This window comes from Phacochoerus africanus, chromosome 3 (assembly GCF_016906955.1).
Source record: "Phacochoerus africanus isolate WHEZ1 chromosome 3, ROS_Pafr_v1, whole genome shotgun sequence".
Lineage (NCBI taxonomy): Eukaryota > Metazoa > Chordata > Mammalia > Artiodactyla > Suidae > Phacochoerus > Phacochoerus africanus.
Window position 1 is genome coordinate 49,962,004 of NC_062546.1, and position 20,340 is coordinate 49,982,343.

The window sequence follows — 20,340 nt, forward strand, 5'->3', positions numbered from 1 at the left end:
CTCTTAAAGGAAAGATTTGGAAAATAAAATGGAATCCCTTTATAATAAATACAGATTTTGAGAAATAGAATTTTAATTTCTAAATTTCCACCATTTCAACTAATGCTTTTAGTCTTAAAAAAAAAATTATGATTTTGGCCACATTCAGGACCTGTGGAAGGAATTCAGCAAGCCGAAGTTCCTGGGCCAGGTTGCGAACTTGCACCACAGCAGTGACCATGCAAAATCCTTAACTACTAGGCCCCCAGGGAATTCCATTCTTTCAGTCTTAATGCGGAACCAAAGATAGAAGTGGAGCAAAACACAGACAAACAAGCAACCTCCTAACAACCCTTTGGATGCTAACATAAAAAGTGTCCAAGGGGAAAAACAAAACAAAACAAAAAAACCTGGATGATACATGCTGTATAGTTTTGAAACTAAAAGGCTCCAGGAAGATTCCGTATTTATTACAATAAGTAACTGTATCCACTAAAGATTTCATTTAGGCATGACTATGATAAAACTCATGTCAGTGTGGTTTAAAAGTCATAGTAACAATCCTTATCCTTGAGGAAATCTCGTATTTCCTCCATTGTGGGAAAGCTTTTCCCCAAAACAGCTTGTCCTGTCACTATATATTTTCTAGTTATTCTTTTCTTTACCCCTACCTACCAAAGAAAAAAAACAAAAACAAAATAAAAACAAACAAGCACACAAAAACCCTCAACTGGTCATACTTATAAAATGGTTTGCTCTGACCAACTTGCCATTACAAACATAAAGTAATGATAGGTAGAACACTGTTAAATTTTACAGAGTAAATACCACACAAAATCAAATTCATCAGGTAAACTAATTTACAAGAGCACCGTACCTCGGTATCCGAATCAAGGACTTTGTCTGATATAAGCCATGAATCATCAGCACCAGGTCTGTTGGAAAACCTTTAGAGCAAATATATACAAGAAAGTGAGTGAGTTCATTTCTTTTTTTTTCCCCCTTATTTTTTATATTTAATTGAAGTATAGGTGATTTACAAACTCGTGGTAATGTCTACTGTACACCAAAGTGATTTAGTTACACATATACACATATCCGTTCTTTTTCAGATTCTTTTCCTATACAGGTTCTCACAGAATACTGGGTAGAGTTGAGTTCATTTCCTTAAACAATAACAACAAAAGTAATAAGATTGGCCATCTATGGATTAAGTGATACTCCCAACATAATTAAAATGTGGCTTCTGTTTTAAAACATCTTTTAGTTACCAATTTCTGATTCCACCTCTCCCAACCTGTGAAATATCTAGTAACCACCTGTTCTTAGTTTCCATAACAGAGAGTGAAAGCCAATATACTAGCAGAATCTAGGAATGATTTGTTTTCACCAAATGTCCTAACACTGAGGTGAAAATCCAATTCATGATTGACATAAATTTTGTTTACTTGAATTAGAATGAACTTGACCTAAAACAAGGTGGAGAAATGCAATGTTCCTTTTCTATCGCCTGCCCCTGGTTCAAAGACTAATCTGTGTCTGTCAAAAAAAGGCAATCTTTGTCCTTCAGCAGGAAAAAAACTTATCAAGAAGGCCCCATGCCTTCCCTTTACTCTAAAACAGGGAGTTTCCTGAAATGTGTGCAAGTCAAAGAAAGGAGCTCCCCCTTTCACCCAAGGGTTAAGGACCCAGCATTGCTACAGCTGTTGCATAGGGAGCAGCTGTGGCTCAGATTCAAACCCTGGCTCTGGAACTTCCATATGCGGAGGGTGTGGCTGAAAATGAAAAGTCACAGAACAAATGCATAGGCTTAATTTATATGCTAACCTATTCCCAGAGAGATGAATCATTAAAAACTATAAAGTCTAATTATTTTTCCTATACAGGCCCTGGTGGTGGTTCAGGTCCACATAAACTAGCTAGCTCTTCAAAACCCTCCCAGGCACTCAGAGACCCAAGGAGAGAGAGGACTATAAAAAATGGAGTCCGGATAGCTATGCTTCTCTTTCTTGTGTATCGCTCTACATCTTCCTTCCTACAGGCTCCTCTCCCAGGTCACTCTTCTGCAGGGCTCAAGGTCCGTCTCCAGCCTTTAAGGTTTCAGCCTATGAAGGCAAGGATTTTTAAAACAAGGATGGGCTCAAATGACCATGAGTAGGAGCCTCTATTTCCGGTTTCTGGCAAACAGGCTAACCGGAGCCTCAGTCATCCACTCCCAATACAGGCACGGTGCCAGCGAGCCAACTGAGGCCTATGACTGATTCCTAAGAGGAAAAGAGACTCTAGCCTGAAGAGAAAACCAGGTTTGGAAGTCAGTAAGTAGAGAAATCAATTAGAAATATGCTCTCTATAGATGTTGAACTTAATTAACCTAACACAGTCTATATTCATAGACACGCTCCTCCTATTAAAAAAATTCATCCTAAGGTGAGTCGATATCATGATAACTAAGAAAACTTGCCTAATGAGGCCTTGCCTGTGTAAAATCCTATGGTTCTGTGGCCACAGATACCTAGATTCTGCCCTAACACTTTAATGGGAAAAACAAGGTACTAGGTCCCACTGTGACTATCAAATACACCGGGACAAAGACTGAGACTAACCAGGCTTCTTAGGAAAACTCTAAATCAGAGTTCACACATCACTAGGTTTGACTTTCGGAGTGGATCCGATGAGGGTCTTGACCCTAGTGCTGCGTGGATTTCTCAATCTCTACCGAGGGTTGAGAAAGTGGGTCTGGGAGTCAGGCAGGCTGATGGTCAAATCACAGGTCAGCTACCTCTTAACTATAGAATCAGAGGATAATCATTCAACCTCCCTAAACCCCAGTCACCTAATTAATGAAGCGTAGACTACAGTAGAACAGTTACTTTGCAAAGCAGTTGTGATGAGTCTATGAGGTAACAAAAGATGTTAGCTTCTTTTCTCTGTGTTCTCTTAGTTAACCTTTTAGTTTAAAAAAATCCATAAAATCCTACCTGCTTAAAGAGTCTTCTTCAGAACTTTCACACACTATTAAAAAAAAAGAAAAAAAGTAAAAGACATTTTAAAACTGATGCTTTGTTAAAACATGTTCCTTTGGGACCACACCTGGAAACTACACTGGGGTGACTATCGATCATATTCCTGATAGGCAATGAATGCAAAAGAACCCTTTCCCCTCCTTGATATTTACCAAATGCAAAATAAAAGAGTGGTATTTACCAAAATTCAATACCTAAAAGTGAACTGCTATTTACAATGGCCATAATCCTAACCAAACTCCATGAGACTGACAGAAAAAGATACCATTAGTAGAATCAGTGCCATAAACTGACAATAGCAACTTAAATAGAAGCATACTTCTGGACTTCCATCACTTGGACAAGTCGGAAGCGCATACACGTATTTTGCTGTGACGTAACACAACTTCTCCAGCTCTTCAGTTCAGGATGAAAACATCCTCTCACACGAAAGCTTCGTCTGCAGGCACTGTATCTGAGAGCATGGCAAAACCTAGGAAACAAACTCTTTCTGCCCCTCTTCTAATTGCAAGATAAGCAGCAAAGACTTTGTGATTTCAGTTTTATGAAATATAATCTCTTGAAAGGGGCATGGAGGAGATAAAATAGGGAAAGGGGGGTCAACTGGATGGTGAGGGGTGGAAACTAGACTTTTGGTGATGACTTTTGGTTATCATTAAAATAGACACAGGGATTTAGCAAATGGGAATTAAAACTGGGTCATCCCTATACTTCAAAGACAATCTTTATTCTATTTTTAAAACAGAACTCATTAAGCTTTATATTAGGCTTTATATTATGACATTACTGGAAGGAATCGCTGAGTTCCCAATTTTAGACATGGTAACTTTTGCAGTGAAACTAATCACCAACACTCATCTACTAACACACATTTACTAAATGTAATCCATTTGTTGTAAAAATCAAAGAGCCATTTTTATAACAAGACCAATTCGATATAATGTGATTATAGAGGAAATACAACATACTAATTTAGAACTGTTTTTTTCTCTTGCAGGAGTTTCCACTGTGGTGCAGCAGGTTAAGAATCCGACTGCAGCAGCTCGGGTCACTGTGGAGGTGCAGGTTCAATTCTCAGCCTGGCACAGTGGGTTAGAGGATCTGGCATTACTGCAGGTGTGCTTTGGATTCAATTCCTGGCCTGGGAACTTCCATATGCAACAGGTGCAGCCATAAATTATAATTTTTTTTCCTCGGAGTTCCAATTGTGACATCCAATGAAGGACCTGATGTTGTCTCTGTTACGATGTGGCCTTGATCCCAGGCCGTGCTCAGTGGATTGCCATTCCAGTATTGCCACAAGGCGGGGATAGTTGGCAGATACTTGTCGACTATGGTAATGTCATGGCTGAGGCTTACGCCAAAGCTGCAGCTCTAATTCAACCCCTAGCTCAGGAACTTCCATATGCTGCAGGTATGGCCATAAAAATGAAAAAAAAAGGAGTTCCCGTCGTGGCGCAGTGGTTAACGAATCCGACTAGGAACCATGAGGTTGCGGGTTTGGCCCCTGCCCTTGCTCAGTGGGTTAATGATCCGGCGTTGCCGTGAGCTGTGATGTAGGTTGCAGACATGGCTCAGATCCCGCGTTGCTGTGGCTCTGGCGTAGGCCGGTGGCTGCAGCTCCGATTAGACCCCTAGCCTGGGAACCTCCACATGCCGCGGGAGCGGCCCAAGAAATAGCAACAACAACAACAACAACAACAACAACAAAAAAAGAAAAAAAAAAGGAAAAAAAATCTTCTCTCTTATTTACACAAAGATATAATATGGGTTTTTAGGAGCCAGTTAAATGAATGAATTTCTTTTCAGACAATACTGTTCTTTTTTTTTTTTTTTTGTCTTTTTGCCTTTTCTTGAGCTGCTCCCGTAGCATATGGAAGTTCCCGGGCTAGGGGTCTAATCAGAGCTGTAGCTGCTGGCCTTCGCCAGAGCCACAGCAACTTGGGATCCGAGCCGTGTCTGCAACCTATACCACAGCTCATGGCAACACCGGATCCTTAACCCACTGAGCAAGGCCAGGGATCGAACCCACAACTTCATGGTTCCTAGTCGGATTCGTTAACCACTGCGCCATGATGGGAATTCCTTTTTTTTTTTTTTTTTGTCTAGACAACACTGTCTTTGACGTTCAATTACCTGCAATTGATTACTTAAGAATTCTGAACGCTAGATTATTTAGAAATTAATTTTAAAAATAATAATACACATGCAATTTACACAATGTATGTTGCACTGTTCTTTCATTATCAAAACTTCCTTACTCTTACTTTATCTATGGTAGGATCACTACGAGTAATTTATTATCAGAAGTATTACCTGGGTTGCCATTTAGAGAAGGACCTTTATGTTGCTTTTCTTCTTTATATTCAGAAATCAGGTGGCAATTGCTATGTATAAAAATAAGTAAATAATATTACTATTTTAATACTAAATGAAAAACAATTATCAAATATATTAAATTCTTAAGAGTAATTCAAGACAATATCAGAACTCATGTCAAAATGTTAGCTGCCCCATATACTTTGTCCTGGTTTCCAGCTGATGATGTGGAATATCTCTCCGGCATTCCCAAACCTGCATCCAACTCTCCCCTGTACTCTCACCTGTCATGTAACAAGGAACTGTTCAACTATTTTTAACCTCAGTTGAGGGGTAACTGGCATCTTAATGTAAATACTTACGCAGGAAGAGCATAGTCTTCTGCAGTCCATCCATAGACGTCTTGAGCAAAGACATCAATCCCTTGCTCAAGAAGAAGCTTCACTGTAGCTGTTGATTCATACATTAGAGCAAGCATGAGAGCTGTTCTAAAATAACAGAGAGATTTAGGAACTTCAGTTAACTTACTTCAACAGCTAATTTTATATGTTTTACCAAGTTATTAAAATCTTGCCTATCGTGCAGAATTGACCGTTTACGTGCTCCAAGGTTCATCCTTATAAATTCCCTCCAAGGCTAGAAGGAAGGGACGAAAACAGAAGCCTCCTGCCACACTTGGAGAGCATGTAACAGAAGTTGCTAGATGAAAATCCTTGATTGGAGTTCTCATTGTGGCTCAGTGGATTAAGACCCCAACACTGTCTTGGTGAGGATGCAGGTTTAATCCCTGGCTTCACTCAGTGAGTTCGGGCTACAGTATTGCTGCAAGCTAGGCCATAGCTTGCAAGTGAGGCTTGGATCCAGTGCTGCTGTGGCTGAAGTGCAGGCCTCAGTTGCAGTTCTAATTCAACCCCTGACCTGGAAATTTCCATATGCCACAGGTGCAGCCACACAAAGAAAAATTAAATTAAATTAAAAATTAAATTTTTGATGAACAGGAAATTATGTTGAGGCACTTTATCTAAAGTAAGTACTTAAAGAATGAATTCGCCATTTCTTCCTTAGTCTGATATATTGTTCTTCAAAGTCAGCTAGAGGTCAGTTTAAGGAAAAGCTATTTGCAGGCTTAAAACAATACTTATTAATAATAATGCCAATAAAAACAGTCATGGTTACCGTTAATGAAACAAATAAATGTGTGTTAGGCACTAAATTAAATAGCATCTTTCTTACATACAATAGCCCTGGGAGGATATATTAATATCCTCCCTTTTCATATCAGGAAACATGTCCATTGATAGTAAGTACTGTTCCCAAGGTCATACACCTAACAAGTAGGAAGGCTAGCAAGTAAACCCAGTCTCAATCCAAAGCCCATCTCTTTCCTCTTTATCACCCACCTACAACTTGCCTTCATTAAGGGAAGTATTTATTCAATCCAAGCTAATTTTCTTCCTTCTAACTGTATCAAGTAGAAAGAAAAACACTAAAATATACTAGAAATGGAAAAAATAAAAATCGAGGAGTCCATAATATCTGGTAGCACTGATTAATAATCACTTAGAGTAATCTAATACCAGCAGTATTCTGCATTGATAGATGCAAACTATTGCCTTTGGAATGGATAAGCAGAGATCCTGCTGTATAGCACTGGGAACTGTGTCTAGTCACTTATGCTGGAGCATGATAACGTGAGAAAAAAGAATGTATATATATGTATGTGTGGCTGAGTCACCTTGCTGTACAGTAGAAAACTGACAGAACACTGTGAACCAGCTATGATGGAAATAAAATAAAAGTCATTAAAATTGGAAAAAAAAAATCAGTATTCTTCAAAGAAAGCAATGTAAAGCAAAGAGTCATTCCAATGACAAACTCAGGGGTTCCCTTGTGCCTCGGCGGGTTAAGAATCTGGCATTGTCACTGCACTGGTTCTGGCTATAGCTGTGGCACAGGTTTGATGCCTGGCCAGGGAACTCCGCATGCCAACAGGTGTGGCAAAAAAATAAATAAAAAAGACAAAACCAACTCCTTTACGTTTAACATGCATCTGTTAAGGAAAAACATATTCAAAGCAGAGGTTAAAATAAGTTGATAAAAGAATTCAGAAATGAATACTATGTAAATTAAAAATTAGAGTCCATACTTTATAAAACTAAGACAACCAGTATGAAATTCCTTAGCTGATATATGGTCATATGACCACAAGAAAAATCAGGCTGCAGGTGGCATTCGTCGCTATTATAAAGGAATACAAAATCCTGCTCTATACTGATGTTCATGATACCTCTCAGAATAACTGCTTTTCTACCTAACTGATGATGTCTTGAGTATAACTTAATCCACTTCCTATTAATTTCATCTTTTCTGTTACCATTCTAAAACAGCACCAAGATTTTTGTTTTTTGTTTGTTTGATTTTAAAGATCAGACTACAGTACCTTTTCTTCTTATCAGTCACATGGACGTTTGCTCCATTCTTTATTAGAAATTCCACCATTTGCTGTTGGTTTTCAGTGACAGCAAGTAAGAGTGGTGTAAGGCCATCCTGTAAAACAGCAAGAACAGTTTATATTGTGCAACATTACATTTTTCTAAACTGAATTTAAACATGTAGAAAAGATTCCCCTGACATGGTTTCCATAGTAACAGGGCCTGAGGGACAGTATTCAGTATACATATTATCAATAAAACGCTGGAAATAAAAAACAACAACTTGTATTTAACAAAAGGAAGTCAGGTGAGCCATACCTTGTTTTTTGCCTCAATGTTGGCATTGTGTGAAAGCAGCTTTGCTGCCATGGAGGAATTCTGATCAAGGGCAGCATAGTGGAGGGCAGTGCTGCCATTGACGTCCACGACATCTGGGTCAGCCCCGTGTTCCAGAAGAATATTTGCACATTCTTCTTCCCGGCACTGGGTGGCCTGTCAGTATTATGCCAAGAAATAGATGGTAAATTCAAAGGAACCATGCCACAAGTTTCACCAATTCCTTAGATTTCAATGAGATAGACTCATTTTGACTCTAAGTCATGAAATCACATCCATCTCCCGGGGACATGGTTGGCCACTCCATACCTTCATCAGTGCTGTCCTGTTCTCATTGTCACAGAGGTTCAGCTGGCATTTCCTCTCTACTAAGAGAGATACCACTGCTGGATGGCCTTTGGCACAGGCCAAATGGAGAGCAGTCCTACGAAAGGAAAGTGAGAGGACTTCTTAGGAAACTGTAGTGTACTCTTTCAAAACATACAGTGATTTACATTACTGTAAACATTTGCTAACATGCTGTTCCTATCCCTTGAAGACATAGACTTCGTTTTCTTCTGGAGCAAGAACACTTCTTATCTCTTAATACTCAGCACTTTAACGAAAGAACAACCTCTTTGAAGATAAAGAACATGACCTTGAGATTCAGCTCAACTTGGGTTCGAATTCTACTTGAACTCTGTAACTTCTTAGCTGTCATGCAGCCTTTCTGCACCTCCATTTCCTCATCAACAGAATGTGGTTAAGGCAGCAGTTATTGCACAGGACACCACAGTGATGCTTAAATGAGAAGCTATGCAAAGCGTTTAGAGCAGATTCTTGCACAGATACCAGCTTGGTCATTGTTAAATATAATAGTAATGTAATTATTACTATGACTGTTATTTTGCAAACACAGTATTTCAGAGCAGTAAAACAGTGTGCCTTCTTTGCAGATATGTTTTCAGGATTATAAATAACACTGTACTTCAATGATTCTAACATGCTCACTTTCTCACGTTTTAACTTCTCTGACACTGGAATGTAATGGATCATTCACCATGTCTTAGAACTGTAATTGGCAGCATTAGTTTTTACTGTTTCTCCAGCATTATTTGTTATCATTTCTCATTTTTCCTACTGGGCTAATTATCCTAATGTCTTTTTTCAGGTTTGGATTTTTTAAAATTGAAGTATGGTTAATATATAATATTATATATGTTACAGGTGTATTATGGTGCACTATAGTGATTCATAGATTGTAACTGTTATACTCCTTTTATAGTAATTATAAAATACTGGCTATATTTCTTGTGTTGTACAACACATCCCTGTAGCTTGTTTTAAACCTAATAGTTTGTACCTCTTAATACCACCTCCCTTTCCATCTCCCCACTGGTAACCCATAATGTGTTCTCAGTATCTGTGGGTTGGCAGCAGCATTTTTTAAAAATTTCTTTTTTCTTTTTCTTTCTTTTTTTTTTTTTTTTTGGCTGCACTGGCAGCAGGTGGAAGTTCCCAGACCAGGGATCAAATCGACACCATAGCAACGACCCAAGCCACTTCACTTCAATGATTATGTCAGATCCTTAACCTGCTGTATGTACCACAAGAGAACTCCTAAAATTTTTTATTGGTACATAAAATAGTAGGGCATCATACAATCCACGGTGCCGTGTGGATTAAGTGAAATATTGGTCTCTACAATGGGTCTACTGCACTTGTAGTCACATGGTAGGCACTGAAATACATTTTGGTTCTTAAAAGCATTACAGGAAATATTGTAAATCAGCTATAATTCATTATTTTCTAAATAACAACAACAACAAAAAACCATAATGGGGAAAAGGAACTAAAATGACAAAACAAAACAAGAATTTTTTGGAAAGTACTTCTTTTTGGTTGTTTTCAGGCCTCACATGGTGGTGGCATGTGGAAGTTCCTAGGCAAGGGATCCAACCCATCGAGTTGGAGCTACAGTTGCCAGCCTATGTCACAGCCACAACCACAGGGATCCGAGCAGCGTGTGACCTACACCATAGTACATGGCAATACCGGATCCTTAACCCATCAGGTGAGGCCAGGGGTTGAACCCACATCCTCATGGATAGTATTCAGGTTCTTCACCCACTGAGCTACAATGGGAACACCTGAAAAAGTACTTCTCATTCTAATATTCAGGAACTGTAAGCCCAAGAAAATTCAGACGAATAGGGATGGCTTATTGGATTCAACATTTCTACTTATAAATATGAAATCAGACATTTACAATGATCAAATATTAGTATTTAATACTATTGTAGGTGTTCAAAAGGACAGGTAGGTTATCTTGTACAATGTCCTACATTTAGAAAAGCTTTTATTTGAAAGAAGGGAGGAAGACCTTCAACTATGGCTAAATCGATACTTTGACTTTATTTTCTTTCTGGTTTTGTTTTGGCTTGGTTTGTTTTCTGTTTTCTGGGGTTTTGTTTTGTTTTTTTATTTTTTATTTTATTTTTTTTTGCCTTTTATCACTTTTTAGGGCCACACAAGTGGCACATGGAAGTTCCTAAGCTAGAGGTCAAATCGGAGCTGCAGCTGCTGGCCTGCACTACAACCACAGCAACAGCAGGATCCAATGCGTGTCTGCAACCTACACCAAAACTCACAGCAGTGCCGGATATTTATCTCGCTGAGCAAGGTCAGGGATCAAACCCATATCCTTATGGATACTAGTCGGGTTCGTTACTGCTGAGCCACAATGGGAACTCAAGACGTCAATTTTAAATTTCTCATCCTCCCACCCATGGTTACCTGTTCTTCCTGTCTCTATCATCCAAGCCATTTTTCTTGAGCAACAGAATATGCTGGACTCCAGCTACGTTGCCCAAGCTGGCAGCTTTGTGGATCTTCTTGAGACTCTTGTTCCGGATGTGGTACCCGGGCTGGTAGCTGACCCTATTAATGCGCTCCCCCCATGGGAGGGTGGAAGGGGATGTGGGTGACACATCCTTCCTAAACCTGAGGCCAAAAATCCTCTTCATTTTAAAGAAAATGGGCTTCAGACACAGCTCACCACCCCTCACCCCTTCCCAAACACTGAGTCCAACGCAAGTGATTCAAATCACCGGTCTCGCCTCAGCATTCAACTGGCAAGGCAGGCAGTTTAGAATCTTTCAGCTCAGAGTAAATGTATCCAAGCAACACTTCTCAACACAGTGTGTATGCGCACCAGGAGGGGGAGGGGCAGCCGGTGACTAGAGGCACAAGATGCTAGGAGTCTGCATGGCATGGGATTGGTCACCTCAGGAGGGGTGTTTGGGAAGCAGAGGCCTGCAAGGAAATTAGCACTGGGCCCAGTGGCCCAGCCCTAATCCTGTGCCCCTCTGACCCATTTGCTCTGCTTTCCAGGCTAAAGCCTCTTCCAGACATGGCACCCTTAAAACCACCCCTGTCAATTGCCTTGATTACTCTGTATAAATGTTTGCATTTTCTTTGTGGTTCCTTTGCATTCCCTAAGTCAATTTTACCTTGGCAGAGGTTAATTAGGAAATTTAGTGATCTAATAAACTTTTCTAGCTCTTTTCTTTCTCTATTTTTTTTGTCTTTTTTTGTCTTTGTTGTTGCTATTTCTTGGGCCGCTCCCGCGGCATATGGAGGTTCCCAGGCTAGGGGTTGAATCAGAGCTGTAGCCACCGGCCTACGCCAGAGCCACAGCAACACGGGATCCGAGCCGCGTCTGCAACCTACACCACAGCTCACGGCAACGCCGGATTGTTAACCCACTGAGCAAGGGCAGGGACCGAAGCCGCAACCTCATGGTTCCTAGTCGGATTCGTTAACCACTGCGCCACGACTGGAACTCCACTGACTATTTTTTAATGATAGTCTTAGGAAAGCCTTACTAAAAGATTTGAAAAGCCAAAGCCAGAATGTGCTAATTTTCCTGCAGCTCCAAGACTTCATGATTTTGCATAATGTCCACAGGAAGAAATCAGGCGCCTAGACCTGTGGTGGCTGAGGGATTCGCAGCAGGTCCCGCCTCAGGCAAAGAGCTCCCTGCATCCCCTACCCACCCACACTCAAACCCCGCTCCCCACTAATCAGGTGGCTTCGTGCCCCTGCTGACTGCAGGCACCTTCCTGGAGAGTGGGGGCCTGCCGGATGCTGGGGATGGTGCAGGGCGAAAGAATCAACATGGGCTGGGAAGCCTGGGAGAGCTCCGCCGGGCAAGTACATGCCCCACTGACTCTGGGGATGGCTCCGTGCTGCTTGGGCTTCTGAGCAGCTAGGAGAGAGGAGTCAACTTACCCGGAGCGGCCCCAGAGAGCAAAGTCAGCAAGAGGATCATGCCAGAGCCCACCTTCATCTTCCTCGGGGCACCACTTCCCGGAGCCCACCTGATGCAGGTTTTTGGAGCTGGCTTCCCACCTCCACCCAAATCCTGCTGCTGCCACCCAAGCTGCACCCTTGACATACACCCTGCTCTGGGAACAGGGCCAAGTCTGGCCGGTGTCCACCAGCCTCAGAGCTGACTGTGGCTCTGTTCTGCAAGCTGGCAACTGCGGGTGAAGTTGCAAGGCTGCCTGGCCAAGACTCTGCCCTGTCTCCTGGCCTGCTGCATACACCCCAGGGGCATGGGAAAGCTTCAAGTCTGGGCCCTGGCTGTGATACACCCTAAGGATCAAGGAAGGGGCTGATTCTTCTTTGTGCATCAACATATACTGTTAGGCCTGAGAAGCAAAGAAGAGCACTAGAGACCCCAGGAAGGGAAAGGCAGAAACCACCCCACCACCACCAAGAGCTGTCAGGAATGTCACCCAGTCAGGCCAGGGAGGTCCATATGCCCTACCTGGGTGATTTCTGAACTGGTGAAAATTGAAATCTGGGGGGGAGGGGAAGTATGTGCCCACTCTCACCAGATAAGAAAAAGAAATTAAAAGTATCCAAATTGGAAGGGAAGAGGTAAAATCGTCATTATATGCAGACGACATGGTACTATATATATATATATGGAGAGAGATAGTAAAGCCTACAGACTGCACATAAAAACCGCTAGAACTGAACAATGAATTCAGCAATGTAGCAGGACGCAACACTAACATAAAGAAATCAACTGCATTTCTTCACATTAACAATAAAATATCAGAAAGGGAGAGTTAAAAAAAAATCCCTTTAAAAATTGCATTAAAAAATATAAAATACTTAGGAATATACCTGACCAAGAAGGTGAAAGAATTATATGCCGAGAACCATAAAACATTAATAAAGGGAATGGACAATGATTCAAAGAATGGAAAGATATTCTGCTCTTGGATTGAAAGAGTTGATAATCTTGAAATGGCCATACTGAGAGTTCCCACCAAGGAGCAGTGGGTAAAAAATCCAACCACAGCCACTAGGGTAATTGCAGAGGCACAGATTGATCCCTGCCTGGCACAGTGGATTAAAGGATCCGGCGCTGCTACTGCTGCAGTGTGGATCACAGCTGAGGGTTAGAGTCAATCCCTGGTCTGGGAACTTCCATATGTCCTGGATGTGGCATAAAGGGAGAAAACAAAACAAAACAAAACCATAATACCCAAAGCAATCTACAGATTTTGATGTGATCCCTATCAAACTATCCAGGACATTTTCCACAGAACTGGAACAAATAATCCTCAAATTGATGTGGAACCACAAGAGACCCACAACTGCAAAAGCAATCCTGAAGGAAAAGAATACAGGAGGTGGCATAACTCTCTCAGACTTCAGAAAATGTGACAAAGCTACAGTAATTGAAAGAGTGTGACACTGGCACAAAAACACAGACAGGCATCAACAGAATAGAGAGACCAGAAAGAAGCCCATACACCTATGGACAATTAATCTTCAACAAAGGGGAAAGACAGTCTCTTCAGCAAGTGGTATTAGGAACATTGAACAGCCATAGGTAAATCAAGGAAGTCAGAACACTCCCTCACGATATGCACATAATAATCTAAAAATGGCTTAAAAGATTTAAATCAGTCAATTAATCTTTGACAAAGAGGTGAGAATATACAATGGGAAAAAGACAGTCTCTTCAGCAAGTGGTGCTGGGAAACCAGGACAGTTGCCTGTAAATCAATGACACTAGAGCAGAGCCTCATGCTATCTCAAAACCGCTTAGACACTTAACTATTAAGACAAATTACCATAATACTCCTAGGACAGAACATAAGTAAAGCATTCTCTGACATAAACTGAACAAATGGTTTCTTAGGTGAGTCCCCTAAGGCAACATAAATAAAAATGAAAATAAACACAGGGGACCCAACCAAACTGACAAGCTTCTGCACAGCAAAAGAAACCATAAACAAAAGAAAAAAACAACCTACATCATGGGAAAACATAGTTGCAAAGGATGCAACCGACAAGAGCTCAATCTCCAAAATACGCAACAGTCACAGGGTCATTGGTGAGGGCTGCACCACACTTTCAGCCGAAGCCCTCTCTGGACAGTGGTGCCTGCTTGCACTAGGTCCTTCTGAAATTTTCCGTGATGATGAGAACCTAGGGATTCTAAGCTGAACAAAGGTGGGAGAAAAAGAACACTCAAAGCTGCTGTTTCAGTGATTCTGGAAAGCTTCTGGAGGAAGTACACAGTGTCACAGTAAATAACACCTGTGGAAGTCTTCCAAGACTTCTATTTGGCTTCTGCCTTGTGCCTCAGAGCCTGTATGAGATTTCTCTGGCCGCCACCTGTCCCTACCCCAACTCCTGCAGACTCACTGGGTCTTTTTAAAAATGAGAGGTATGGGAGTTCCCAGTGTGGCTCAGGGGTAATGAACCCCTCAAGTATCCATGAGGATGCAGGTTCAATCCCCGGCCTTATTCAATGGATCAGGGAACCAGCATTGCTGTGGGCTATGGTTATAGGCCAGCAGCTGCAACTCCGATTCAACCCCTAGCCTGGGAACTTCCACGTGTTGAGGGTGTGGCACTAAAAAGATAAAAAAAAAAAGATAGAGAGAGAGACAGAGAGAGAGGTCTTTCATGTGTTTCTTGCTCTTTTACTAACCATGAGGATGCAGTTCACCATTCATATTTTTGAGCCCTCCCCCATAGGAAAGGGCAGAACCTGGGTGCTTGAAAGAGGACTAAGCCATGAAATACTCTTTCTACCCTCGAGTAACACGTTAACAAGTTGGGCAGTACAATGGGTATCATTATTCTTCTTTTCAGGTGGAATATGGCGTGAGGATTAAACAGATGGGGTTGCTTAAGAGCCATTCCGAATGGAAAATGTACGTGAAAAATGAGAGCAGAAATCACATTAGCATGAGACAAGAAATAAATGGCTGGAATCAGAGTTCCCACTGTGGCAGCGCCAGGACGAAATTTCCATCCCTGGGCCGACACAGTAGGTTAAGGATCCGGTGTTGCTGCAGGTGCAGCATAGGTTGCAAGTGCAGCTCAGATCTGATCCCTGGCCTGGGAACTCCATATGCTGCAGGGAAGTGGGTGGGGGGGGGGGCGGGGAGCCAGAATCATAGACTTGAGTTCCTGATTTACACCTCTGCCAATTACTAAAGCTGGCACTTTTAATTGTGCAAGAGTGTTCTGTCTGACTCCATCTATCTTCTCCACTCCTTAGGAACAAGAAGAGTTTCCCCATTAGTTATCTATTGCTGCATAACAAAGTGCTCTAAAACTCACCGGTTTATAGCAAGACACATGCATGATCTCAGTTTCTGTGAGGCAGGGATCTGGTCACAGCTTGCCTGGGCCCTCTTTGTCAGAGTCTTTCACAAGCTGCAATCAAGATGTCAGCCAAGGTTCAAGTCTCATCTGAAGGCTTCGCTGGGGAAGGAACTGCTTCCAGACTCACAAGGTTGTTGGCAGGATTAAGTCCTTCATGGGCTGGTAAACTAGGGCTTCAGTTCCCAGCCTGCTGTTGGCTGGAAGCCACCTTCAGTTCCTTGCCAGGTGGGCCTCTCCAATATGGCAGTTTGCATCACCAAAGTCTGGAAGTCAGGAAGGCAACAGAGACAGAAGTCACAGTCTTTCCTAACCTAAGGGTAGAAGTGACATCCATCACTTTGGCCATATGTTACTGGTTAGGAGCAAGGTCCTGACCACACTTAAGAGGAAAAGAGTATTTCAGGCCATGAATATAAGGAAGTGGGGGTAGTTGAGGACCCTATCTTTTTTTTTTCTTTTTAGGGCTACATCCATGGCATATGGAAGTTCTCAGACGAGGGGTTGAATCAGTTGCTGCTTTCACCTGTGGCACAGCTTGCAGTGGTGCCGGGTCCCTAACCCACTGAACAAGGCCAGGGATTGATCCCACATCCTCACGGACACCATGTCAGGTTCTTAACCCATGGCACCACAACGAGAACTCTGAGGGGGGTCATCTTATGAGTCTGCCTGCTCTGACCTCCTTACCACCTGGTTACACTAGGTGCTCAATAATGTTCGTTATTTTGCATCTTTTTTTTTAACTTTATTTTTTGTCTTTTTTTTTTGGTATTTCTTGGGCCGCTCCCACGGCATATGGAGGTTCTCAGGCTAGGGGTCTAATCGGAGCTGTAGCCGCCGGCCTACGCCAAAGCCACAGCAACGCGGGATCCGAGCCGCGTCTGCAACCTACACCACAGCTCACGGCAATGCCGGATCGTTAACCCACTGAGCAAGGGCAGGGACCGAACCCGCAACCTCATGGTTCCTAGTCGGATTCGTTAACCACTGCGCCACGACGGGAACTCCATATTTTGCATCTTGATTACTACTAAAATAACAGAACAAGTTGTAAAATTGCATCACAGCAAAAACAAAAAAAACAAACAAAAAAACCCTGTTAGATTTCAAAGGGGTAACCCACACAACAGGAGAGTTGGGGGTCATTCATTCCATTCTCTTCAGTGGACAAATCTGCCTAAGAATCTATTCATGTCCTAATAGCTGGACTGGGAGCTCCCTAAGGCAGAACTGGGTCCTTAATCTCAACAGTGTCAACACCTGCTGCCCCCTTCTCTGACACGTGAAAGGCACTTGGCCAACACTGAACGGACTGAGGAATGGCTTAGTGAATAACAAAGTCTGTCCCTCTTTGGATGTTTCCACCTGGGTTACACATTTTACAAACTAGTCTGGCACTTTAGGAAGTAATCAGGGAAAGAGGAAGTTTACTACTGAATCTAAGCAAATACTTGATTGAATGAAGGTCAACAAGGTGATTGGTTCTGGTGATTACATTTCTCAATACCTTTCGAAATGCTAATTGGTTCTGGTGATTACATTTCTCAATACCTTTCGAAATGCTAATCTGAGAAAGCCTGTAGTGTGGACAAACAGAAATGGTTTCCAGCAATATCTGCACTTGATGTTACCAAGAGATTGATCGTTATAGCACACTCCTTGGGCAAGCAGAATTTAGAACCTAGATTTATCTAGGGAGGTTCCCAGCAAAGGGTGAGGTGCTGCGTGTACTCTGAGTTGAAGATTCTCGCAACGAGTTTGAGGTGGAGTTTTGCAGAAGAGTGACTCTGTGTGAAAATCCCTGCAAACCTTTCTCTCTCTACACAATGTGAGCTGTACATTTCTGCAAAGCCCTTGGAAGTCTAAGGTTGCGGTGGATTTTAAGAATGTCCCATTGTTTACTTCAGATGAAACGCTGCTTCACAAAGGAAGTTTTGCCCCTGAGGCATATGGAAGTTCCCAGGCTAGGGGTCGAATTGGAGCTGCGCCTGCCGGCCTACAACACAGCCCCGAGCAACATGGGTGTCTGTGACCCGTACTGCAGTGCATGGCAAAGCTGGATCCTTAACCCACTGAGCAAGGCCAGGGATTGAACCCAAATCCTCATGGATACTAGTCTGGTTCTTAACCCGCTGAGCCATGATGGGAACCCAGAAAAAGAGGTTCTTTTTTCAGACAAATTAATCTTTGGTCTCAGAACTGATATTCAGTCTTTCATTTCTCTCTCTCTCTCCCCCCCACACCCCCTCTATTTCTCTCTCTCCATCTCTATCATTTCTTCCATCTCAAGGAAGAGTGGTTTCTTGATGAATACACGTAAGATATGTGTGCACAGTCACGAACATTACTGACCAATTCAGCCTTCGTATCCTGTTTTGGGTGATTTACATCACGCATGTTAATACACACCTTCTTTAGATGTTGATGGATGTTGATTCTCACTCACAGTCTGAGGAAGAATCAGATTGTGTACTTTGTAAAAAGGACAGTGTGGTTCCCCAGCGTTCCAAATTCTGCAAAACAAAGTAAATGATGGAAAACGATAGTTTAAGTCCTTGGATCACTGAACCCAAGCGATGCAAAAGGAAAGTAGTTATCTGTTCTTAGTCAGCATTTGACTTTTGACTATATAAACACAAGAAACACACAAGTTCCAGCTAAGAAACATCATTACCCGTCTGCTGTGCAAATGAACAAAACAAGACTTCCCATTAAGTGTTGTGGAGTATACGAGAGCATCATCTCATAGGACATTACATTTGATAATTTATTCCTAGAGAAGAGGGCAGTTGTTAAGAGCTTGGCCAACTCAGTAACTTTTTTTTTAATCTTTACAGTCAAGGAATTGGGAGTTCCCATTGCGGCTCAGTGCGTTAAGCACCCAACACACTCTCTCTGAGGATGCAGATCTGATCCCTGGCCTCACTCAGTGGGTTAAGGATCTGACGCTGCCATAAATGGTCATAGATATGACTTGGACCTGGTGTTGCTGTGGCTCTGGTGTAGGCTGGCAGCTGTAGCTCCGACTTAAACCCTTGCCCAGGAATGTCCATATGCTGAAGGTGTGGCTGTAAAATAAATAAATATATGAAGTGAGGGGATTGGACCAAATTTTTTGGTAGTTTTGCCTGCTCTCAAATGCTGACACGAGGACTCATCACATCAGGCTCCCTCAGAATCCATACAACCACTCCTTTCCTTCCATAGGCCTGGAACCACAACCCCTTTTTGTCTGGGCATTAACAACCAGAGTTAACACACAGTATGCAATCTTGCTGAAAGCACGCCCCTCCCACGGAGAACCATGAAGACCCAGCCCCAGGATTAAGTGCCTTTGTTACCGTGCCCTAAAACCACCCAGTAAAAAGTGGGTCCCAGGGAAGTCTGGACACGTCTCCCGTGGCCTTTCCTATTTGCAGGATCAGTGTCACAGGTTAGTTATTTGTATGTACCAGGGCCTTTCAGTTGCTTTCCAACAATGCTTATCTTTTACCTCTTCCAGATAAAACTGTTTCTGAGAAACCCTATATGTCGCAAATCCCTTCGGAGGCTCCAAGTGTCCAGTGACAATAACTCACCCAGTTTAGACTTTGGCACCTCCCTCTAAATTCCCATTCATCTTGCACATACACTCTGTATAATCATTTCCCTGCAGCATGTGAAGGCGTCCCAGAAGGGCCTATGGGCTTCTGTGTTTGTATCTTCAGAGCCCTGCTGCCTAGCCCCTAACAGGGGCTGAAAATACATTTGTGTAGCACATGAATGAATGAAGGTCTTTCCTGACCCATTTCACCCTGGTCTGACCACTGTCTCGTTATGCAACTTAGGCTATTTATCATTTTTCTCAGTCAAAGAATATTTTATGTGAGCAAGGAGAATTGGTTATTTAAACAAATTTTATGTAAATGCATTTATTGTTGGTCAAGAAAGGATTCAGATATGCACAGGGATTTTGTTTGTTTGTTTGCAGCCCCCTGGCCCCGCCCACCAGCTTGTATGGAGCTCCGAGGCCAGGGATCAGATCCGAGCCACAGTCATGACCTAAGCCACAACTGTGGCAACGCTGGATCCATAACCCACTGTGCGGGGCACCCACGTCACAGCACTTCAGAGATGCTGCCAAGGCCACTGAACCACAACAGGAACTGCAAGGGGGAAGGAGTGGGATGGACTGGGAACTTGGGTTAATGGATGAATTTTAGATACACATAAATCTCTCTCCACTCATGAATATGTCAATAAATTACATGAACAGAAAAGAATTTTCGAAGGTTAAAGCATTCTCAGGAAGACAAAGTTGGTGGTTGTTGGGAAATGTTTGAAGAAAAAACAAAACAAAAGAAAAACTACTTTAAAAGAAATAAATATCGTATTTGATCCCCACACTTTGAAGTTTTTCTACTAGCTTTTTAAAGTTTTGTATTTTCATGTTTTGAAAGCTGCACCCATGGCATGTGGACGTTACTGGGACAGGAATGGAGCCTCTGCAACTGCGGTGACAATGGCCAGATCCTTAACCCACTGAGCCATGAGAGAAATCCTATACTAGATTTTATGCATGGAAA

The 20,340-nt window shown here is 42.3% G+C and overlaps 1 protein-coding gene across 1 annotated transcript in view; it reads right to left on the reverse strand.

The window, feature by feature from the left end:
* Positions 1 to 12,765, reverse strand: part of LOC125121896 (ankyrin repeat domain-containing protein 26-like) — a 76,692-nt gene extending 63,927 nt beyond the window's left edge. Inside the window, 8 exon segments of the mRNA XM_047770204.1 lie at positions 857 to 926; positions 2,958 to 2,991; positions 5,319 to 5,389; positions 7,762 to 7,868; positions 8,072 to 8,245; positions 8,399 to 8,513; positions 10,865 to 11,071; positions 12,362 to 12,765. Of these exon segments, the coding sequence (XP_047626160.1) occupies positions 857 to 926; positions 2,958 to 2,991; positions 5,319 to 5,389; positions 7,762 to 7,868; positions 8,072 to 8,245; positions 8,399 to 8,513; positions 10,865 to 11,071; positions 12,362 to 12,765 (1,182 nt within the window).
* Positions 12,766 to 20,340: the final 7,575 nt, after the last annotated feature.